Raw genomic sequence first — 22,617 nt, 5'->3', positions numbered from 1 at the left:
ACAGTATTAACACTTAACACTTAAAACATAACTTAGTTCAGTAATCAGGCACAGTTTTCGTGTGTACGCTTTGAGTGTGTTTAGAAAAACAGCATGTCAGAAAAAAAAGAAAAATACTTTTGTGAATAAGTGCAGTGTCCCGTTAGAGTAACTCTACCGCTGAGTTAAAACTGATGTTAATGTATATTAATTCCGCTGCGCCAGAACTGCAGCTGATAGAATGTGTGCTGCAGCACAATAGTATGATATTCCTTCAAAAGCAGATCATGGACCGGACTGCAAAGGCACTTTACCATTGGACCTCAAAGTCATAGAAAACGAATTTTCTAATAGAGAAAGTAACTGTAACTGAAAATAGATGCGTGACATAGATACCAGTTTGAGATTATCTGGGAGATAATGTGTCATACATGGTATGTATCATGTATGTCCCAAGTCAGTTGATTTACTGATATAATCATTAGACCCAAGCCATATATGTAGGGATCAGAATGTGATACAGACTATAGTTAAGCCCTTCTGTCCTGGACCAGTAAAAAAAAAAAAAAAAAACATCCTTGTCATACAATAGAAACCTCCCAGAAAACCTTTGCAACCACTTAGCAATACACTAATAACCGCTCACTGCAGCTTAGCAACAGTGTATCAACTCTGTGCTCACCACCCAAAAGAAGCACAACATATTTAAAAAACAACAAGCTAGTAATCTGATTTAGATTTCTAGGTTTTTCTTTATTTGAATCTCTAACTCCTGTAGAAGGAAAATGTCTGATGAGTGTTTAGTTATGTAGTGTGAGATGACATGAAATCGGTGGCCTGTAATGCAAATTAATTGCCAGGGGGTCTTACAAAGGGTCTTTTCATCGACTCTGTTTACCACTCTTTGAAGTGAACGAATATTGAAGTAACCTTGATTTAAATATGTATTCATGTGGAAACAAATGATTACAAATGAATTTCAGAAACAAATGGAAATGGAGTGTTTGTGTGTGTTAGACTCTTTATTGTTTCGACCCATTTGTATAACTCCCACTGTTTTTGTGTTGCTAGGATACACCATTGCACCTTCCTCTGAAGAAGTGTTCAGTTGTGGGCAATGGAGGGGTCCTGAAACACAGTTGCTGTGGAAAAGAAATTGACCAAGCTGACTTTATCATGAGGTGAGATTTGTTTAAGTGTCATATCATATCAAAAATCATACAGAATTAAGAAAATGCTTCTATCCAACAATATTTGGAGCACATAATGTCGTGTTTGAATAGAAACACGAGTACGCATGTTAAAACAGAGTTTAAATGCAGAAAGAGTTTGTTTATGGATGTGGTTTAGAAACATGCTATGGTATGTCTTCAACTTTCTTGAAATTAGTAACAGTCTCAGCTAATTGCATGAAGGCAGGCAGGAAGTTCCACTACATTTAAGTGAAGGTGCCTCATTGTGAAGGAATGTTTTGTGCCCCTCCATTCACTGACTGTAAATTGCAGAAGGGAAGATTGAGGTAGGAGGCTCCAGTTGTAGTCCTCAAAGCTAGCATCAAATCCTTGAATTTAAAGTAGGCAGCTACAGGAAGTCAGTGAAAAATGGATTGTTTGAAAAGAAGATGTCCTGCCAAGCTCTGCATCATCTGCAGAGACCTATATGTGCTGACTAGAAGGCTGGCCAGTAGAGCTAGTGTTTAGACTAGGAACTGTCTTGGTTTTCCTGATATTATAAAGTAGGGCTGCATGATTAAACAAAATCAAATCACAAAGGTAATAAATCACGTTTAGGCAGAAGCAGCGTTTTTTCAGTAATGCATGGTTCTGTGACCAGTAGTAAACTTTAAACCGTGCTGAAATTTTAAAAACACCACGCAAGAAACCCACGAAATGCCCATAGCGGTTTCCGAATAAACTGAAGATTTAACTGCTTTCATTTATTCATTGTGACTAATAAACACACGACTACGACAATTTATGGTCTGAGTTCGTCTTATTATAATTTAATCATATGATTATGAACGCACTTTTTGCGTATCATATCAATGAAATCGACTCTGTGTAATAAATGCTGCTCTGTTCTGAAAGCATGCTGGAGATTTACTACTAGTCACAGAACCGGCTTTACTGAAAAGATGCACATCACACAAAAGACAAGCATTAATCTGCATGATCAGGCTTTTGTTGAGATGTGGGTAGTATACTAATTATCAAACACTACCACCAGGTTCTTTGTCCTGATGGTGTTAGTGTTGATGAATCAAGTTAAACTGTGATATGGTGGTCGACTAACTTGCTTGCTGTGATTTTCTGTGCTCCGGGATCACAAGGTTGAGCTGGATGTGACTTTCCTCTATCCAAGTTGAAATGACTGAAGGGTAAGCATAGATACAAGCTGAGACAGTGGGGTCATATTCAAACAACAGGTCCACAGTTATAGGAAAAGACATGTGCCTTTTTGATCAAGCGTAGTGAGGTTGTTTATATCAAGAAAAGAAGACGACCAAGCACTGAACCTTGAGGCACCCCAGTGATTAGCTCAGACACCCCTCCTCTCCAGAAAACCATGAAGGATCTGCCTGTGAGATAAGGTTGAGAACAGTGAATGCCCGGGTCAGAATAGGTGGACAAAAGTATCTGGTTATTTACTGTATTCAAAGCAACAAAACAACGAGAACCGATTATCTGGTTCTCTATTGAGCCGTAGAGCTTTATTGAAAACCAGACTGGTCTCAATGGAATGTCATTATTGAAGCCAGAGTGTTTGTTAGAGTAGCTTGTCCTGTAAAAAAAACCAAAAGAACTGACTGAGTACCTAGGAATTTTGAGAGAAAATGGAAGAGACTGTGTAGAGCAGTGGTTTTCAACCTGTGGGGCGCGGTGGTATTGCAGGTTGGCCTCCAATTACTTTTAGAATAAATAATAATATTGTTTATATATGTAAAAATGTCTAAGTCATAACATAACATAATTTCACATATATAATTAAATAACAAAAAATAAATACTAAACTATTACTATGCTTCCACTATTTGAGCTTGCTGATTGGTTTAAGAATAAACCACCAATTTATCTTAGATATTTTTGCTGCATATGCTACAGAACAACAAATTTAAACATGCATAAATGGCTTTCAGCATGTTCCTTCCTGACTGCTTGCTCTGCTGACTGTCTACCAGCTGCCGAGCTCGGCCTGCATCTATTCAAGTTTTGCTGAGCAGTGCCAGTCCAATTTTTTTTTTCTGTTAATGTCCAGTCCAATTTTTTTTTCTGTTAATGTCCAGTCCATTCTATGGCTGTGTGATTAATCGAAATCGCCTTAAAATAACGATTTGAGCGTGCGCGATTTCTAAATCGCTTTATAGCACCTATTTCAACACCTGAGGCACCACTACAATTAATGAGCTCTATGAACAATGCATGGCAAAAAAAAATCCCTGGACACAGGATTTATTTATTTATATTTATATTTTGCCATAAGTCTATAAATTTTGTTACACCTTTACTATAGTGATTATTTTGACTTATGTCTGTTCTAGATACGTTACGACTTTTTGATAAAGCTTCAATTGGTTTTCTTTTGGAAATGTGTTTCAAATTCATCTTGAATGCATTTAGCATATATGTGTGGGCCAAAACAGTTAACAATCTAGCTTCTGAGTACTAAATTATTAACTTAATAATGGGGTCAGTACATTTTTTTGTAGTGGGCCGCACAAACATATGTGTTTGGTTGTGTGGGATGCGAGTTGAAAAAGGTTGGGAACCACTGGTCTAGAGGCTACTTAGTGACTACTAGGGTTAAGTGTCAACATTTCTTTAGTGGTGGGGTTAGCTAAGGCTACTTAAATATGGAGTGAAAGTTGCAAGTCATGACAGATGTAATGACATGAGTGAGAGCCAGTAACAGTGTTGGAGTGATATCCTGGAGAAGACGGGAGATAATCTGGTCTAAGGCATGGAAGAAGAGGGAAAAAATAGAGTAGAGGACTGCATACAGGCAGTGGTTGGTTGTGGGTGTGTGGTGTAGAAAAGTGGTCACTTAATGTTGTTGAAAGATTTATTTGTACTAAGTGACCATGGCAGCAGAAACACTGAGGAGGAAGAGGATACATACTTGCTCAGGATAGCAGAGTCTTTTGTCTCAGCCATATTTTTCTCCGTAAATCGAGTAGCTTGATCCAATGGTCACAGAGAGATCAGTAAACCAGAGACTAGAGGAAGGTGTAAGTGCTTACACAGGGGTTTTCGTTCCTTCTCCTGGAGGGCCACGTCTCTTTCAGAGTTCTCCAACCTGCTTAGAAGTTTCTAATGATCCTGAAGACCTTGATTATCTGTTTGCTGGCCTGTGCTAACCTGTGATAGAGCCGACATTCTCAAGGCAAGATGTTAATGTGGAGCTGAGAGTATCAATAGAATCACCATAAGACCTGGGACTTTTATCAAAGTTTTCACTTTATTAAAAAACAACAACATTAACAACAGTGCTTTCTTGTGACATAGACATAGAAACATCACTTCCAACAAAACTCATTCTGCAATCTCTTTCCCTCTCCTCTACCTCTAGATGTAATCTTCCTCCTCTGTCCAAAGAGTACACTGCTGATGTTGGTACACGAACACACCTGGTGAGCGCGAATCCTAGCATTATTGAAAAGAAGTACGTGTCTTCTCCTTCTTATTTATTTATTTATTGTCTTTTTTAATTAGGAGGGTTATGGATTCACCGATCATAATTTATTTCATAACAATATTAACATTTCAATAGTGGATACTGTTAACAATGGAAACAATGATTTAGCACCTTTCTGCTCAACCTGGAGATTACCGTAGGTCTCATAAGATGCATACCATTCTTTTTGTATTACTGAATGTAATCAAAACTGAAATTGTTCAGTTGTAATTGTTAGCTTTTTTATCACAATTGTTTGAGTACTGACTTTGCGCTGATACTTTTGACATCGCTAGCACCTGTTTGAGCTTCGCGTCGGAATAACTACATCGTCACTGCAGCAGCAGACTTGCCAGAGTATTCAGACGTGAAGTGTATGTACAGCGTCACATCTGCGGCTCCAAAGCTATATATTTCTTTACAGAGACAACTATTAATTGGTTAATTTATAAACTTGAAAGTTGTAAAGTCTTAAAAGTTGGTTAACATGGGGATTTGCATGTAAATGTTAAACAACAAACACAACCAAGAAAACAATCAAAATTTCAAATCAAAGTCGTTTCAGTAATACTTTGATATAGATCCATACTTTCACCCAAACAGATTAATTAAAAACAAGTTTAAATGAGTAAATATCTTAAACATATTTTACATTTTTCTGACATACTCCAAATCTTGCTATAAACCACTAGACATGCTTATCCTGTGCATTTTTAACACATCGTTTGTTTTTGTTTTTTTTGACAGACACAAGTGCGCTGTTACTTTAATGCGTGAGCAGCGTAGCAAAAATAGACTCGTGCCGAAACCATAGCTCCTGCTCCTGGGGTGAATGCACTCATTTATTATCATGCAGGCCAAAAAATGCATGCAGTGTGAAACCGGTCTGTGTTTTAGTCAAGAGACAAACGTCTGATAAGTTACATTTTTGTTTTGACTGTATTTTTTTATTAATATATTTGTTCTCCTGCAGTACAGTGGTAATTCAATAAAGTAACACTTTATTAAGTTGGCTTGAGAGAGCCAACTTACTGATATTCTATTTAAACTTATTAAGTTGGCTTGAGAGAGCCAACTTACTGATATTCTATTTAAACTTATTAAGTTGGCTTGAGAAAGCCAACTTACTGATATTCTATTTAAACTTAATATTATTATTATTCTTCTGAGACTAAAATTTTCAACTGCTACTCCTCCTAGAGCTTTAACTCTACAAACTCCAAACTCAGCCCAGCTCTTCAGACTGATCTGAAGTTAGTTGCTATATCTTTTTAGACTGATCGGACTTATACTTTTCATTAAACTGAAGATTAAAAATCATAAAAACTCCCATAGACTTGCATTGAAAAGCCTCTGCTCAACTGAACATTCCGTCAAACTCCAACTGTCAAAAATTCAAATCTAAACACACTGAAGCCCATTAGACTCAATCAGACTAACCTATGTACTATTACTAACCCATTCAAACTCATTTAAACTCATCTATCTATCTATCTATCTATCTATCTATCTATCTATCTACTAACTGTTTCTATCTATCTATCTATCTGACTGTTTCTATCTATCTATCTATCTATCTATCTATCTATCTATCTATCTATCTATCTATCTATCTATCTATCTATCTATCTATCTCTCTATAAACAAACTCATCTGTCTATCTATAATCAAACTCATCTATCTATCTATCTATCTATCTATCTATCTATCTATCTATCTATCTATCTATCTATCTATCTATAATCTCACGCTATCTATCTATCTATCTATCTATCTATCTATCTACTAACTGTTTCTATCTACTAACTGTTTCTATCTATCTATCTATCTATCTATCTATCTATCTATCTGACTGTTTCTATCTATCTATCTATCTATCTATCTATCTATCTATCTATCTATAAACAAACTCATCTGTCTATCTATAATCAAACTCATCTATCTATCTATCTATCTATCTATCTATCTATATTCAAACTATATCTATCTATCTATCTATCTATCTATCTATAATCTGTCTGTTTCTAATCTATCTATCTATCTATCTATCTATCTATCTATCTATCTATATTCAAACTATATATATCTATCTATCAATCTATCTATCTATCTATCTATCTATCTATCTATCTATCTATCTATCTATCTTCAAACTCATCTATCTATCTATATTAAAACTCATCTATCTATCTATCTATCTATCTATCTATCTATCTATCTATCTATCTATCTATCTATCTATCTATCCATCTTCTGACTCTATTCTATCTATCTATTCTCATCTATCTATCTATCTATCTATCTATCTATCTATCTATCTATCTATCTATCTATCTATCTATCTATCTTCATAGCAACACTCTAGCAACTATCCAAACCAACCTAGAAACCACCCAGGGTATCCTAGCAACCTCATACCAAAATCTTAGCAACCACCCTGGGTACCCTAGCAACCACATAGCAACACCTTAGCAACCATTCAGGGTACCCTAGCAACCACATAGCAACACCCTAGCAACCATCCCAGATACCATAGCAACCGCATAGCAACACCTTAGCAACCACTCAGTGTACCCTAGCAACCGCATAGCAACACCCTAGCAACCATCCCAGGTACCCTAGCAACCGCATAGCAACACCCTAGCAACCACTCAGGGTACCCTAGCAACCGCATAGCAACACCCTAGCAACCATCCCAGATACCCTAGCAACCGCATAGCAACACCTTAGCAACCACTCAGGGTACCCTAGCAACCACATAGCAACACCCTAGCAACCATCCCAGATACCATAGCAACACCTTAGCAACCACTCAGGGTACCCTAGCAACCGCATAGCAACACCCTAGCAACCATCCCAGATACCCTAGCAACCGCATAGCAACACCTTAGCAACCACTCAGTGTACCTTAGCAACCGCATAGCAACACCCTAGCAACCATCCAGGTACCCTAGCAACCGCATAGCAACACCCTAGCAACCATCCCAGGTACCCTAGTAACCGCATAGCAACACGCTAGCAACCACTCCGGGTACCCTAGCAACCGCATAGCAACACCCTAGCAACCATCCCAGGTACCCTAGTAACCACTCCGGGTACCCTAGCAACCACATAGCAACACCTTAGCAACCACTCCGGGTACCCTAGCAACTGCATAGCAATTATCAAACTTTTTAACTTAACTTAAAATTTAATTTTAAACTCTTTAAACTGGCCAGGCTTTCTCAAGCCAACTTAAAGTTTGTCTTGACGAACTTTTTTATCTAGTTATTATTATTCTTCTGAGACTAAATTTTCAACTGCTACTCCTCCTAGAGCTTTAACTCTACAAACTCCAAACTCAGCCCAGATCTTCAGACTGATCTGAAGTTAGTTGCTATATCTTTTTAGACTGATCAGACTTATACTTTTCATAAAACTGAAGATTAAAGATCATAAAAACTCCCATAGACTTGCATTGAAAAGCCTCTGCTCAACTGAACATTCCGTCAAACTCCAACTGTCAAAAATTCAAATCTAAACACACTGAAGCCCATTAAACTCATAGTCTATGTACTGTGTACATATTCTATGTACTATTACTAACCCATTCAAACTCATTCAAACTCATCTATCATATCATATATATTTATCTATCTATCTATCTATCTATCTATCTATCTATCTATCTATCTATAATCTGTCTGTTTCTAATCTATCTATCTATCTATAATCTGTCTGTTTCTAAACTATCTATCTATCTATAATCTGTCTGTTTCTAATCTATCTATCTATCTATCTATCTATCTATCTATCTATCTATCTATCTATAATCTGTCTGTTTCTAATCTATCTATCTATCTATCTATCTATCTATCTATCTATCTATCTATCTATCTATCTATCTTCTGACTGTTTCTAAATATCTATCTATCTATCTATAATCTATCTGTTTCTAATCTATCTATCTTTCTATCTATAATCTGACTGTTTCTTATCTATCTATCTATCTATCTATCTATCTATCTATCTATCTATCTATCTATCTATCTATCTATCTTCATAGCAACACTCTAGCAACTATCCAAACTAACCTAGAAACCACCCAGGGTATCCTAGCAACCTCATTACAAAACCCTAGCAACCGCATAGCAACACCCTAGCAACCATCCCAGATACCCTAGCAACCGCATAGCAACACCTTAGCAACCACTCAGGGAACCCTAGCAACTGCATAGCAACACCCTAGCAACCATCCCAGAAACCCTAGCAACCGCATAGCAACACCTTAGCAACCACTCAGGGTACCCTAGCAACCGCATAGCAACACCCTAGCAACCATCCCAGATACCCTAGCAACCGCATAGCAACACCTTAGCAACCACTCAGGGTACCCTAGCAACCGCATAGCAACACCCTAGCAACCATCCCAGATACCCTAGCAACCGCATAGCAACACCTTAGCAACCACTCAGGGTACCCTAGCAACCGCATAGCAACACCCTAGCAACCATCCCAGATACCCTAGCAACCGCATAGCAACACCTTAGCAACCACTCAGGGTACCCTAGCAACCGCATAGCAACACCCTAGCAACCATCCCAGATACCCTAGCAACCGCATAGCAACACCTTAGCAACCACTCAGGGTACCCTAGCAACCGCATAGCAACACCCTAGCAACCATCCCAGGTACCCTAGCAACCGCATAGCAACACCTTAGCAACCACTCCGGGTACCCTAGCAACCGCATAGCAACACCTTAGCAACCACTCCGGGTACCCTAGCAACTGCATAGCAATTATCAAACTTTTTAACTTAACTTAAAATTTAATTTTAAACTCTTTAAACTGGCCAGGCTTTCTCAAGCCAACTTAAAGTTTGTCTTGACGAACTTTTTTATCTAGTTATTATTATTCTTCTGAGACTAAATTTTCAACTGCTACTCCTCCTAGAGCTTTAACTCTACAAACTCCAAACTCAGCCCAGCTCTTCAGACTGATCTGAAGTTAGTTGCTATATCTTTTTAGACTGATCGGACTTATACTTTTCATAAAACTGAAGATTAAAGATCATAAAAACTCCCATAGACTTGCATTGAAAAGCCTCTGCTCAACTGAACATTCCGTCAAACTCCAACTGTCAAAAATTCAAATCTAAACACACTGAAGCCCATTAAACTCATAGTCTATGTACTATGTACATATTCTATGTACTATTACTAACCCATTCAAACTCATTCAAACTCATCTATCATATCATATCTATCTATCTATCTATCTATCTATAATCTGTCTGTTTCTAATCTATCTATCTATCTATAATCTGTCTGTTTCTAAACTATCTATCTATCTATCTATCTATCTATCTATCTATAATCTGTCTGTTTCTAATCTATCTATCTATCTATAATCTCTCTGTTTCTAATCTATCTACCTATAATCTGTCTGTTTCTAAACTATCTATCTATCTATCTATCTATCTATCTATCTATCTATAATCTGTCTGTTTCTAATCTATCTATCTATCTATCTATCTATCTATCTATAATCTGTCTGTTTCTAATCTATCTAGCTATCTATAATCTGTCTGTTTCTAAACTATCTATCTATCTATCTATCTATCTATAATCTGTCTGTTTCTAATCTATCTATCTATCTATCTATCTATCTATCATCTGTCTGTTTCTTATCTATCTACCTATAATCTGTCTGTTTCTAATCTATCTAGCTATCTATCTATCTATCTATAATCTGTTTCTAATCTATCTATCTATCTATCTATCTATCTATCTATATATTTATCTATATGTCATATTTAATGTGTTTAAATTAAAAATAAAACAAAATATCATTGCTGTGATATATTATGTTATTAGTGAACTTCTAAAATCTGCATAATTTTATTTACCTTTATAAAGGCATATTTTTACCTTCACAGATGTATGCATCATCTCTCATTTCAAATTATTACAATACAACTGTTTTGACACCATTGAGATTCATGTTATGAATAGACTAAACATTTTAAATTTTCTTCTAAGTGTATGTATGCAGAAGAAAGACAAACTCAAGTAATTATGTTGAAAATATAATTTTATTTAGTTTATGCCCATCTGGATCGCACTTAGTCTCTATCTACCTATAATCTGTCTGTTTCTAATCTATCTAGCTATCTATCTATCTATCTATCTATAATCTGTTTCTAATCTATCTATCTATCTATCTATCTATCTATCTATCTATCTATATATTTATCTATATGTCATATTTAATGTGTTTAAATTAAAAATAAAACAAAATATCATTGCTGTGATATATTATGTTATTAGTGAACTTCTAAAATCTGCATAATTTTATTTACCTTTATAAAGGCATATTTTTACCTTCACAGATGTATGCATCATCTCTCATTTCAAATTATTACAATACAACTGTTTTGACACCATTGAGATTCATGTTATGAATAGACTAAACATTTTAAATTTTCTTCTAAGTTTATGTATGCAGAAGAAAGACAAACTCAAGTAATTATGCTGAAAATATAATTTTATTTAGTTTATGCCCATCTGGATCGCACTTAGTCTGGAACCTCACCCTTAAGCATGACAAACTGGAGAGAAAAGCTCCAGAATGACTTACGCTTGGGATCACTGGAACACACAAGCCTTTCCACCACGTCAAGGTGGCGATCCTTGGAAAGGACATTCACTCTCCATTCATTCTTTATCTAACACACTCATACTCTCTCTCTCTCGCTCTCTCTCTCTCACACACACAAACACACCTTCCCTATTTAACACATTCACACACACATGCACACATGAAATAAACACAGAATGCGATGTTTAGTAATATACACTGAATTTGATTGTATTCTATTTGTATTTCTCGAAATCATTAAATAAAGTTACAAAAGTGTGAGAGATCTATGCAGGCTTTTATATGTGATGTATTTATTCTAAAACACAATACACAGGATCATGATAGCTGTAATATGTCTGTAGAACTCCTGCTCTTACGTTTGAGTGTGAACCACTTACGAAAACAGGATCCAAAAGAGTGTTGTTTTCTGTTGTACCGGTGCTGATTAGCTGATTGTATCCTTTATCTTCAAACAGATTGAGAATAGGTTTGTTGTGATGAGACAGCTGATCTTCATTAAAGTCTCCACACACTATAATGGGCCTATAATCCATGATCTCCAGAGATGTCAAGAGGGCATTCAGGTTTGCCAAAAATTCTGCTAAATTATAACTGGGTGGTCTGTAGATCACTGCAAGAAGTGCTTGTTTGGGGGCTTTTATCTTCAAAACCAAATATTCCAGGTCAGTGACATTCTGTATGTACATCAGAGGAGAAACTTGAAAGTTGTTCTTCACATAAATTGCCACTCCACCACCTTTCTTATTTGCCAAATGGGCGTAGTTTGTGTAGGATGCATGTCTGTTGCGTTTGTACATGGTGTATCCATCCAGCTGGAGGTATGCAGGAACGGCTGAGCCTGACAGGTGTGATTCGGTGAGACACAAAACATCAGCCAGTAAAAGTTCATGATGGCATTTCAAATCATCTAAATGGCACTCCAGTCCCTCTGTGTTATGATGAATGATTTTAAGAGCAGAATTTATTTTTGAATCTTGTACAATGTGAAGGATGGGTTGAATATTCTGAAAATCTGCTTTTGACATGTTCTCCAAGGAGGCATGTATTTCTGGAGCACAGAAAATTTTCTTTTCATCAAAGTCAGTAATGTGCAGTCCGCTGAGTGTTGTTGTTCTGCTGAGTGCAACATATGCCATGCCTGATTCAAATATGCGCTTCAGAGATACAACAGCACAATCTGTTGTCATTCCTTGGACTTTATGGATTGTGCAAGCAAATGCAAGTTTCATGGGGAATTGCCTTCGAACTGTTCCTTTTTTTTTTAGTGGTTCCTCTGACCTCTCAATATAGACAATATTGTCATTTCCAGCAGGTGCTATGTTGCGATGTTTCTGTCCAGCAGTCAGATTATCTAGATGAAGACCAATTGATTGAACAACAGGAACACCACCTCGAGTTTGAGCTGTTATTTTTGCCACATTGCCAAAAGTTCCATTAACCAGACCATCTTCTACATCAATATTTCTAGTAAGCATCACACGTGCACCAATAGCAATCTGTAGTGTATCAATTAGATCACGTTTGTCTCCTTTTAATGGAACAGATTGCCTTTTCATCTCACCTGTTCGTGGATCTTTTTTGTAGTCATGCGCATCGAGGTTAATGATATCTGAAAAGCGTGAGGATATGGCTTCAGAATTATGACTGTCTACCTCTTTATTAGTTGCATAGATGTGTAATGCATCAATAGGACACTCTTCAGGGGATGATCTTATGACTGCTTCTAACATGCACTTGTCTGCATCAGTCAGTTTTTCGTGCTTCTGTTTCACCCTCAGACGATTGAGCAGCTCAGCATATGCAAGATCATCTCTCTGCCTCATTATCTGTGTCAGTGTTATCATTTGAAAATGATCTTTCCAGAAGTCCAACACATGGTCCTCATACACACAGAGTGGTTTTGCTCTTCCAAGTGGTGGCAGCTGGAAAAAATCACCAACAGCGAGTATGGACAATCCACCAAAAGGTTTCTGGTTTCCTTTAATCTGTTGCAGTCTCCAGTTCACATATGCAAACAACTGTTTTGACACCATTGAGATTTCATCAATAATTAAAATGTGTGCATTAGAAAGGTCTGCCCTCATTTCATCCAAGCTGTTTCCCAGGCCTTGGTAAGGAGGCTTCAAGCTTCTTGGGAGTTTCAAAAGACAGTGCAGTGTTTTACCGGAGATATTAAAGGCTGCAGTGCCTGTGAAGGCGGTTAAAAGAACAGTAGGCTGTGAAATGTCAGTATGCTCTCGCATGCATGGAAGCCTACGCAGGATTTTGGATGCTTCTGCATAAATAGATTTAATAACGTGTGATTTACCAACTCCGGCTCCTCCATTCAAAAAATACAGAAATGGTTGTGGGCTTTCACCAGAAACACATCTTTTGCACCAGTCTCGCACAGCATAAAATATGGAAGCTTGTGTTTGATTCAGGCTCTGATACATTCCGCGAATCTGTGCATGATTTAGCTGGGCAGATTCCATGAGTGGCATAGCTGTGTTACTGACAGAGGTAGATGCTGTGTATTCAGGAATGTCTTCTTGCTCATTCACTTCATTAGGATCAGTGGGTTCACGTTCCATAATGCTCTCCAATCTAATCAGTTCATTAGCAGGTGCCAGTGTAGTCCATGCATCTTCAATTGGCCCATTCTGTTCAAAATCCTCAATTGCTTTTTCTATAGCCTCATTATGTTTTTCATATTTCTTACGGTTTTCATTCACAATGTCGAACACACGCTGTAGTTCATCAGTGCCTGGTAGTTTTACCGAAGCAAATGCATAAAATGATTCATATGTGGTGAATCTTGTGGACTTCAGCTGTTCATCTCTGCGATATGGTAGGTAAAGTTTTAGAAGGGTTCCATAGAATTTTTCTGGATGTTTTTCTTGTGAAAAACGAGCAAATCTAATAACAGCAGGCTTTCCCCTTGTTCTTTTCTGTATGCGTCCCATATTTTTTTGAAGTGGCAAAACATTTTTACCTTTTGTCTGTCCTCCATAAACAATGCGGTATTCACTTGCAAATTCTGCCATGCACATGTTCTCAAATTCAGGCCTATTAGGTCTTGCCTTGTACTTGTCTGGCAATCCTGTCATCCACACATTCTCCATGTCATCATCCATGGTCTGTAAGTACCTCATTGGTAAACTCATCTTTACAGCATTGTCATCAGTGGGTATGAAAATGACAGAACGTGATGATGATTTCAATTTCAGACTGCATGTGCGAGCGACTGCCTCTTGAGCACTGACTTCTCTGTTCTTTGAATAGGCATTCATGACCTGTTTCATGCACTCCCGGTCAGACAGGTTATCATGGCTTGAGTCTTTTACCACTCTCTTCAGGTAGTCACTCATCTCATGTTCAGATTTTGAAATGTACGAGAGCATGTACATGATACAGCTGTAGGGGTTCAGAATGAACTGTATGTCCATGTTTGCATTCCAAGCTCTTAATAACATTGGATTGTACCCATTAACCCAGCAGTCCTGTGGTCGTCTCTCCATAACTATTAAACTTGATGTAGACAGAGCCTCAATATGTTTCTCATACTCTTCATAAGTCAAGTTTGCTTGATTCAGTAGCTGTGTAATGGTTTCAAAACTCTGACTTGAGTCATTCAGTAGATCCCACACCTTCTGTAGCTGTTCTTTTGCAACGGTGGCATAATCTCTTTCCTCTGATCCATTCTCATCATCAGAATTTTCTGCAGGAGGAGGTCTGGGGCGGGTTATTGTGGTTCTGTTAATGGGTGGTTTAGGAAATCCAAATCTGCAGTGCTTCTTGTTCTTTTTACAGGATTTGGAGTGATTACGGCTGTGCATCTGTACTTCACTTACAATTCTGTGCAGTTCTGGGTCTTTGTTTGGATCTGGTAATTTGCATGATATATATTTATCAATGAAATCACAAACATCCTGATCTTCATCATTTTCGAATTCTGGGGCATCTTTCACCCAAAATAAGCAGTGAATGTGCGGAGACCCACGTAACTGAAATTCTACTCTGTAAAAAAAGTCAATTACCTCACCGATAGGCCGAGCGGGTGACATGATTAGATCCCTCATTAAGGCTTCAACACGTTTTTCAAACATGCGCATGGCTGTGACTGGGTTGCTTCTCAGGATTTCACATTTTTCAGACCAGTCTAATTCATCAAAGTTCACAGTTTCACCTTGTTGTGCTTTAATAGCAGTAATCACTTCAGGCCATCTCATCTCAGCAGCACTAAATGTACAGAAAAATGTGGGAGTGCCCAGTTGTCTCAACATAGCAAATAAGTCACGCATAGTTTTCTCCCAGTATGCTGGAGTCCCTCTTAATGGTTGCATGAAACGTGTTGCCTCCTTATTATTCACAAGCTTTTCTAACTCCTGTTTGTCCTGCAGCAGTGAACAGTTTATTCTGCGTCCATCACGGGTCATGGGTTTTGCTTTTCTCAGCTGGATAGACATACTAGATGTGGCCATATGCATTTCAGTGACAAACTGAGCGAAGAAGATGTAGTTTGTGTCTCTTGCACAGCGATTGTCAATAGAAAATAGCCTTGTGTTAAAGTATCTGCTGGGGGAAACATGTTTTGCTCTGTCAGGCTCATCAAAGGTATTTTTCCCATCAGGGAATTGAACCGGGAAAGACATTGATTCAAGTTTTTTAACTTTGAAAATGCTAACAGGACTATTTTTCGATGCTGGGGCAATGCAAAATATTCCGTCATCATAAGACAACAGCTGCTGACCAAGATCTGGGGGCTGAAGACATGTATCCAAAGCAAGGCCTCTTGATTGCTCTTCTGCAGTATTCTCAGGGTCATCACTTAAATCATTGTGTTGATTCTCATTGCTCTGTTCTTCAGTATTCTCATTTTGACTGCTGCTCTCAACATCCATTTCCTCATCAGGAACACTGACGTCATTTGCGGACTGTTCATGCTCATTGAACATTTCTTCTTCTGAGAGTGCTGCATTAATGATGATATCTTTATATTCTGAATGCATTTCCTTTAGTTTTCTTAAAGCAGACAATACCTTACGCATGTTCAAAGTCTGAAACTGATAGTGACCTTGGTAGCACAGACGTCTTTTCAGTTTCACTGTAAGAAGCTGTGATTCACTTCTGGGCCTTGGTAAACAATTTACTGTTGTTTCCACTTCAGATGCAACAGAAATTACAGCTCCTTTTATAGCTCTCTGTTGGCCTTTAGGAAGTGTTAAAATTTTCGCAAAGGGAATGTACTTTGCAATGACATGTCTTTCTAGAATATTCAAATCACACAGTTCTGAAGGAATGGGAGTGAACTGAAGCATATTAGCTACAGCAATATCTGGCATTAGACCTCTCAAAAGCGTCGTATGGCAGCTGTGACAGATCCATTCTGTTTTCATGTTCTCCAAGGCACATCGATCAGGGCAGTCAGAGCAGATGTGAACATAGTTTCCAGTCAAGCAAAGTGCAGCAACTGTAGGATTTTGTTTATATTTATGCAATTCACAATTACGCACTTGATTGGAGAAGAGTGCTCTGGCACAGCATGTGCAGACATAAGTTGGCCCCTGTTTTATAACATCTCTGAAAACATTTAAGGCTCTTAACATGCCTGGATCTTGTACTATGTCATGCTGTTTATCTTGTAATGTTTCTCTTTGCCAGCGCATCAAATACATTTTTTTGTATTTGTACTGTATCTCTTGTGCACAATGTACTTTTTGAAGTACCTTAAGCGCAGATGTTTTGCATTTAGATTTGAATAAATTATATTCTTTCTGACGAACCCTAAAATGAGCATCACAGTGATAATGCTGTTTAAAAATTTCCTTCCTTTTTTTATAGAAATTAGGATCATTTTTGCATCGGTTTGTGTAATGGTCCTTTTGCCTTTGCCTAAAAATGGGATCTTTTAAATATCTGTCAACAAGATGTTGCTTATGCTTTTTCTCATATTTAGGATTGTTCTTGTAATTCTGAATGATATAATTCTTTTGTCTCTCCCTGAACTGTTCCCGATTTCTGTAATTCTGAATGATATAATTCTTTTGTCTCTCCCTGTATTTTTCATCATTCTTGTAATTCAATGTTATTTTACTCTTTTTATTCCCTCTGTATTTTTCATTATTTTTATAGTTGTTTTTCATTGCTTCTTTGTGTTTTTCTCTATAAGTAATTTTATTCCAATAGTTGTTCATCATGGCTTGGTTATGTCTTTGTCTGTATTCACTACTTGTTTTATAATCATAGACTTCACGTACAGCCTGTTTTTTGTCATAATCACCTTGCCTCTGAACCATTTCTTTGTACCATTTTTTATAGTAAGACTTTCGCTTTTGAGACTTGTTCAGCTTTTCTGTCTGCTTGACTGTGAAATGTGAATTCTGGTGATTTGGAGCTGAAAATGGCAATTGATCCTGTGACAGTATGTTATGAGAAAGTTCACTCAATGGTACATTTTTATATTTGTCTTGATTTTGAACAACAGTAGTTTGAACTTCCATTTTATCTTGATAAATCAAGTGGGCTTGTTCATCAGTTGATGTGACTGTGTTAGCAGTGTCAGATAGTTGTTGTACTGGATCTTTGACTTCTAAATACTGTTGTGGGGCATCAGCAGATGAGCATTGTTCATCGTTTGACAGATCTTTCTTCTCAAACGATACAGATGGTTGCACATTAAGTTCAAGGTCACAGCAGTTCAGGGAGACTTCAGTCAAGTGGGCTTGTTCATCAATTGCTGTGGCTCTGTTAACAGCAGTGTCAGATAGTTGTTGTGCTGGATCTTTGACTTCTAAATACTGTTGTGGGGCATCAGCAGATGAGCATTGTTCATCATTTGACATAGCTCTGTTCTCAAATGAGACTTCAGTACGTACACAGCTTTCAGTCATCATGCTAATGAATGATACAGGCAGCAGCTCAAACTCTTCCTGGTCTCTCATATCGAAACACCCTTGAAACAATAGTAAAAGTCTGTCCACAAGATCCGATAATTGATAAAACGTCAGGAATACCGCTGTGCCTGTGCCTTCTTCAACAGGCATTCCATATATTGATCTGCAGTGAGAATCAAAATAACCAAACCTCCCTGATCGATCTCTGAATACAGCGATGCAAGAGCATCCACACAACAGCAAAGCATCACTCACATCAGCTCTGAGACACTGCAAAGTATTCTCAAGATTTTCATAGTTGCCTAGTGCAGGTGTATCTCTCAGAAATCCAAACCTCTGGGGATGTTTCAGGATGTTGTAGCAGCGAGAGTTTGTCTGAATTGTCTGTGGTAGCTCATCAAAATTTAGAAAATTACCCACAAATTGTCCTTTGCTCTGCAGAGCTCGTTTGACACTAGTGTAGACTGCATCACCTTTCTGTAAAATGCTATCTAAATCGAAACTCTGTAGCTCATTTCTTTCACTATGGACTGCTAGGAATATTAAGGAATTACAAGTACACTGACGCCCTCTGGAATACACACTGTACCTCACATCGGTCTGACAGTGAGACGCTTTAACAGACAGCACATACGGGTTTTCATCACTCATACCTGATACAGAGTTGGTACTGTTACTGGTGCCCAATGAAGACTGTAGCTTTCTGCGCTGTTTCTGTGATTCACTCCTCTTTCCTTTTCTTGGCATATTGACTTTTAATCACTGGGAAGTAAATGTAGTAAATGTAAGAATATTGTTTTTAATTACTGATTATTGAATATATTTACTGATATATAAAATGTAACAAATCTTATCGTTGTGTCAAAGCTGATGTAGTCGTCAAATCAGTGGTCCTTGACGAATATACAAACAGTGAAAACAGTGAAGAGGTCCATTTACTTACTCCTTCTGAAGATGCAGCTCAGTTTTCTTATCAGTTTTTTTTTTTTTTTTTCTGTGGTTTGAGATTGATTTTTTTCAGGTTGTAAGATTGGGTGTAAATCTTTGTGGTATCAAGTATAAATAGTGTATCAAGTATTAACAGTGTATCAAGTTTTCCAGAATCATAGATGGTCGTAGATCAAAAATTGAGGGTTCTGGCCTTTTTTTTCAAAGATGCTAAGCAAGCTAGGCGTAGTTGCGTAAGGGTTAGAAGCAGTTCTGAATTTGCATCTTGCAGTTTATAGTGCGAGCAAGCAAAGCAGCAAGCAGTGCAGCAGCATTTGATGTGGCAGGCCAGTTATCAGTTTGGAAATGAAAGGATAAAATTAATGTAAATGAAATAAGCAAGATAAAGGGTTTAGTAAAGCATATAAAGATATGGACAGGAAAGATAGGGACAGACACACACAGAAAGAAATAAAGACAGTTACATTATTAAATGCAAATCAGTAAGCATAATACATAAATAACTAAATAAACTGCCCTAAATAGGGATTAATTGTTTATCTCATTTATATTAAATATTTGATAGTAATAAATAACAACAATAGCATAATTAAAGAATGCCCTATTAATATCACTTGTACTCAAAATAATGTTTAAAGGCCCATTCACACCAAGCACGATAACTATAAAATCGTTCTCAATATTAAAGAATAACAGAGTCCATACTACAACTATAACGATAAAGGCATAGAGAAACGGTATCATAGGAATCACTTTCAGAATGATTTTTTTTCCAGCTGATGAACGATATAAATATTGACATCCAATCAGAATCCATCCTGCTATAACCGGCTCGAGGATTTAAAGACGCACGTGCACTCAGAATAAACAGACGATGTGTATAAAGATAACGAAAGATAATATCGTTATCTTTATAGTTATCATTCTTGGTGTGAACGGGGCTTAAGATTATTACTTACACAACTGAGGGTTGAAAGAATGGAAAACTTCCTGAGCAATCAATATAATTTAAATCATTATTTAATGTAATGACCACAACATGTGCTGTTCTGTTTTTTAGCAATAGCACATAAACTACAGAAATAAACCATTGTTTTTAGCTCATTACTAACATCATAAAGAAACGATTAATGATTTTTAAAAGTTTACTTACATAGAGAGCCAAAGCATCAATATCTCCTTTGAATAAAAAATAAAAAAATAAATATATTGTAATGTAGTGAGACTCAAGCATCTCCTCATTATAATGCTCAAATCTAAAGAAAGAATAAGCCATGAAAGACAGCTATTGCAGATTTGTATCTGACTGCTAATGTGAATATGCAAACATTACAGTAATTACCTTTAAATGGTGCTGATGGCAACACTTGGCAAGGAGACAGTGCAAGACTACAACAATCTATTAAGTAAACAAAATAAGTCATTGTGATCTACCACGCACAAATATTATTTAGATGTTAAAAGCAGAGCAAAAGAAAGAAGTATTAAATGTTGTAAAAATATCCTGACATAATTTGCTATTAGGAGTCAATGTACCAAATGGTTCTAAAGATTACTTACATCACAGGATGCAATGACCTGACTAGTAAAGATTACAGACATAGCATAATTACAGAAAAACAAAACCATTTGTATTGCATTACAAGTAAACAAGAGGGACATCCAGACTACTAGGAAGAAACACATTTTTTTTTTTTTAAATACAATAGACTAGAGCATTATTGACAGCTCAAAAAATTATAGTTTAATTAAGTGATACATTTTTTGTGTCAGTAAATATACTAATGAAACCTTGATGCTAAGTAGAGAGATTACAAATATTATAAAGAAATTACTAATGGATTAACATGATGAAGTGATTTTAAAGGGTTACTTACATAGAGAGCCAAAGCATCAATGGCACCTTTGAATAAATAAATCAATAAAAATTCTAACTATTATCAGAATATCCACATTATAATGCTTACATCCAAGGAAAGGAACTAAACATATTCAGCTATTGCAGGTTTGTATCTGACTGATAATGTGGTGAATATGAAAACATGAATTACCTCAAATGAAGGTGCTGATGGCCACACTTGGCAGTGGGGAGGAGGAGGCAGTGGAAAAGGTCAACAATCTAGTAAGAAAACATATTAAATAACTGATCTACCACCTTCACATAGTATGCATACGTTAAAGCTTAGCAAAATAAAAAATATATTTTTTAAATGCTGATATAATTTGCTCAAAAGATTACTTACCGCAGCAGAAAGCGCAATGATCTGACATAAGAGCAGATACAAAAGATTTACAGGCAAGTAAAAAAAGGGAGAAATTAAGCAATCACTTAGAGTCAATAAACTTACTTTCTATGAGCAACAAATTAGGGGGGGGGGGGGGGGGGGTTTACCAACTCACTCAACTCAGTGAAAGCAGCCATGAATGAGAACTCTAAATATCAATACTGAGAATTGTGTCATATCAGTCAAAGTATATAGTTACAGCAGCAACGACCTGGTTTATACTAAATATATGTCAAATAAATACTATAAAAACTATGTCAATGTAATGGTCTCTAATTCACCGCTAGCCCTGCTTTATTGCAATGCTAAATTTAATTCGTTAATATTCTCATACATAACAGTAATACACTCAAAATTATTATATTTAAAAAGAGGACAGCCTCAAATCCACAACAAACATACTTCTGAGAGCGCATTATACATTACTGGCTTACAGTGCCATTGAGCCTGTGTGTTGCTTGGCAACCGTTCTAAACACTGCTTAACTAACTATATATTGCTTTGCGTTTTTGTTACCAATTGTTACCAATAAATATTTTTTTTATTTTATCTGTTTATTTAATGAAACCTTGATATGCATATACATATTTGATGGTATGGCTATAGGCTATGTAAAGTGATATTTATAACAACTAACGTTAACTGTTACGGGGATTTTAGACGTGGCTTCACGTCCTGCCTGAAGACGCCTTTAACTGATAAACAAAAATCACTGTAAACCGGCTTCACTAGGTTTATTAAGTGCAATCATTTTATTGCAGTCATTTTATAAACAATCGATACTTTTATTTTCTTTTTTACAATGTTTGATTGCATAATTGCCTAGCAAATCTAGCAGACTCACCTCAAGAAATAACCGCCGGACCGGATGAATCCAGAGTGACAGCTCATTAGTTATGCAAAATTCTAACGCTGTTCATTGGTCAACCGTTAGTCTATTGTTTTTCAATTAAATACTTTACAGTTAAATACTAATCTTTTTTATCTATCATACATATGAAAAATCAAATCCGGATTTAATTTGAAATGGGGGACAAGGATGTCTCCTTGATCCAAAAGCTTTTCTGCTGAAAGAATAATAACAATAATAATAATAATTCGTTAATATATTTATTAATAGCATTTCATTATTATTATTATTATTATTATTATTATTATTATTAATAATAATAATAACATAAAAATATTTTGAATTGGCTTTTATATTTAAGTTTTA

General features: G+C 36.6%; 1 protein-coding gene across 1 annotated transcript in view; it reads left to right on the top strand.

Moving 5' to 3' along the window:
• LOC127972491 (alpha-N-acetylneuraminide alpha-2,8-sialyltransferase) overlaps positions 1 to 22,617 on the top strand; it is a 40,530-nt gene that overhangs the window by 5,283 nt on the left and 12,630 nt on the right. The window contains exons 3-4 of the mRNA XM_052576008.1: positions 1,051 to 1,160; positions 4,546 to 4,638. Coding sequence (XP_052431968.1) covers positions 1,051 to 1,160; positions 4,546 to 4,638 — 203 coding nt within the window. The remainder of the gene's footprint in view (positions 1 to 1,050; positions 1,161 to 4,545; positions 4,639 to 22,617) is intronic.

This window comes from Carassius gibelio, chromosome A4 (genome assembly GCF_023724105.1).
Source record: "Carassius gibelio isolate Cgi1373 ecotype wild population from Czech Republic chromosome A4, carGib1.2-hapl.c, whole genome shotgun sequence".
NCBI classification, from domain to species: domain Eukaryota; kingdom Metazoa; phylum Chordata; class Actinopteri; order Cypriniformes; family Cyprinidae; genus Carassius; species Carassius gibelio.
This window is presented reverse-complemented; position numbering and strand designations above follow the sequence as displayed.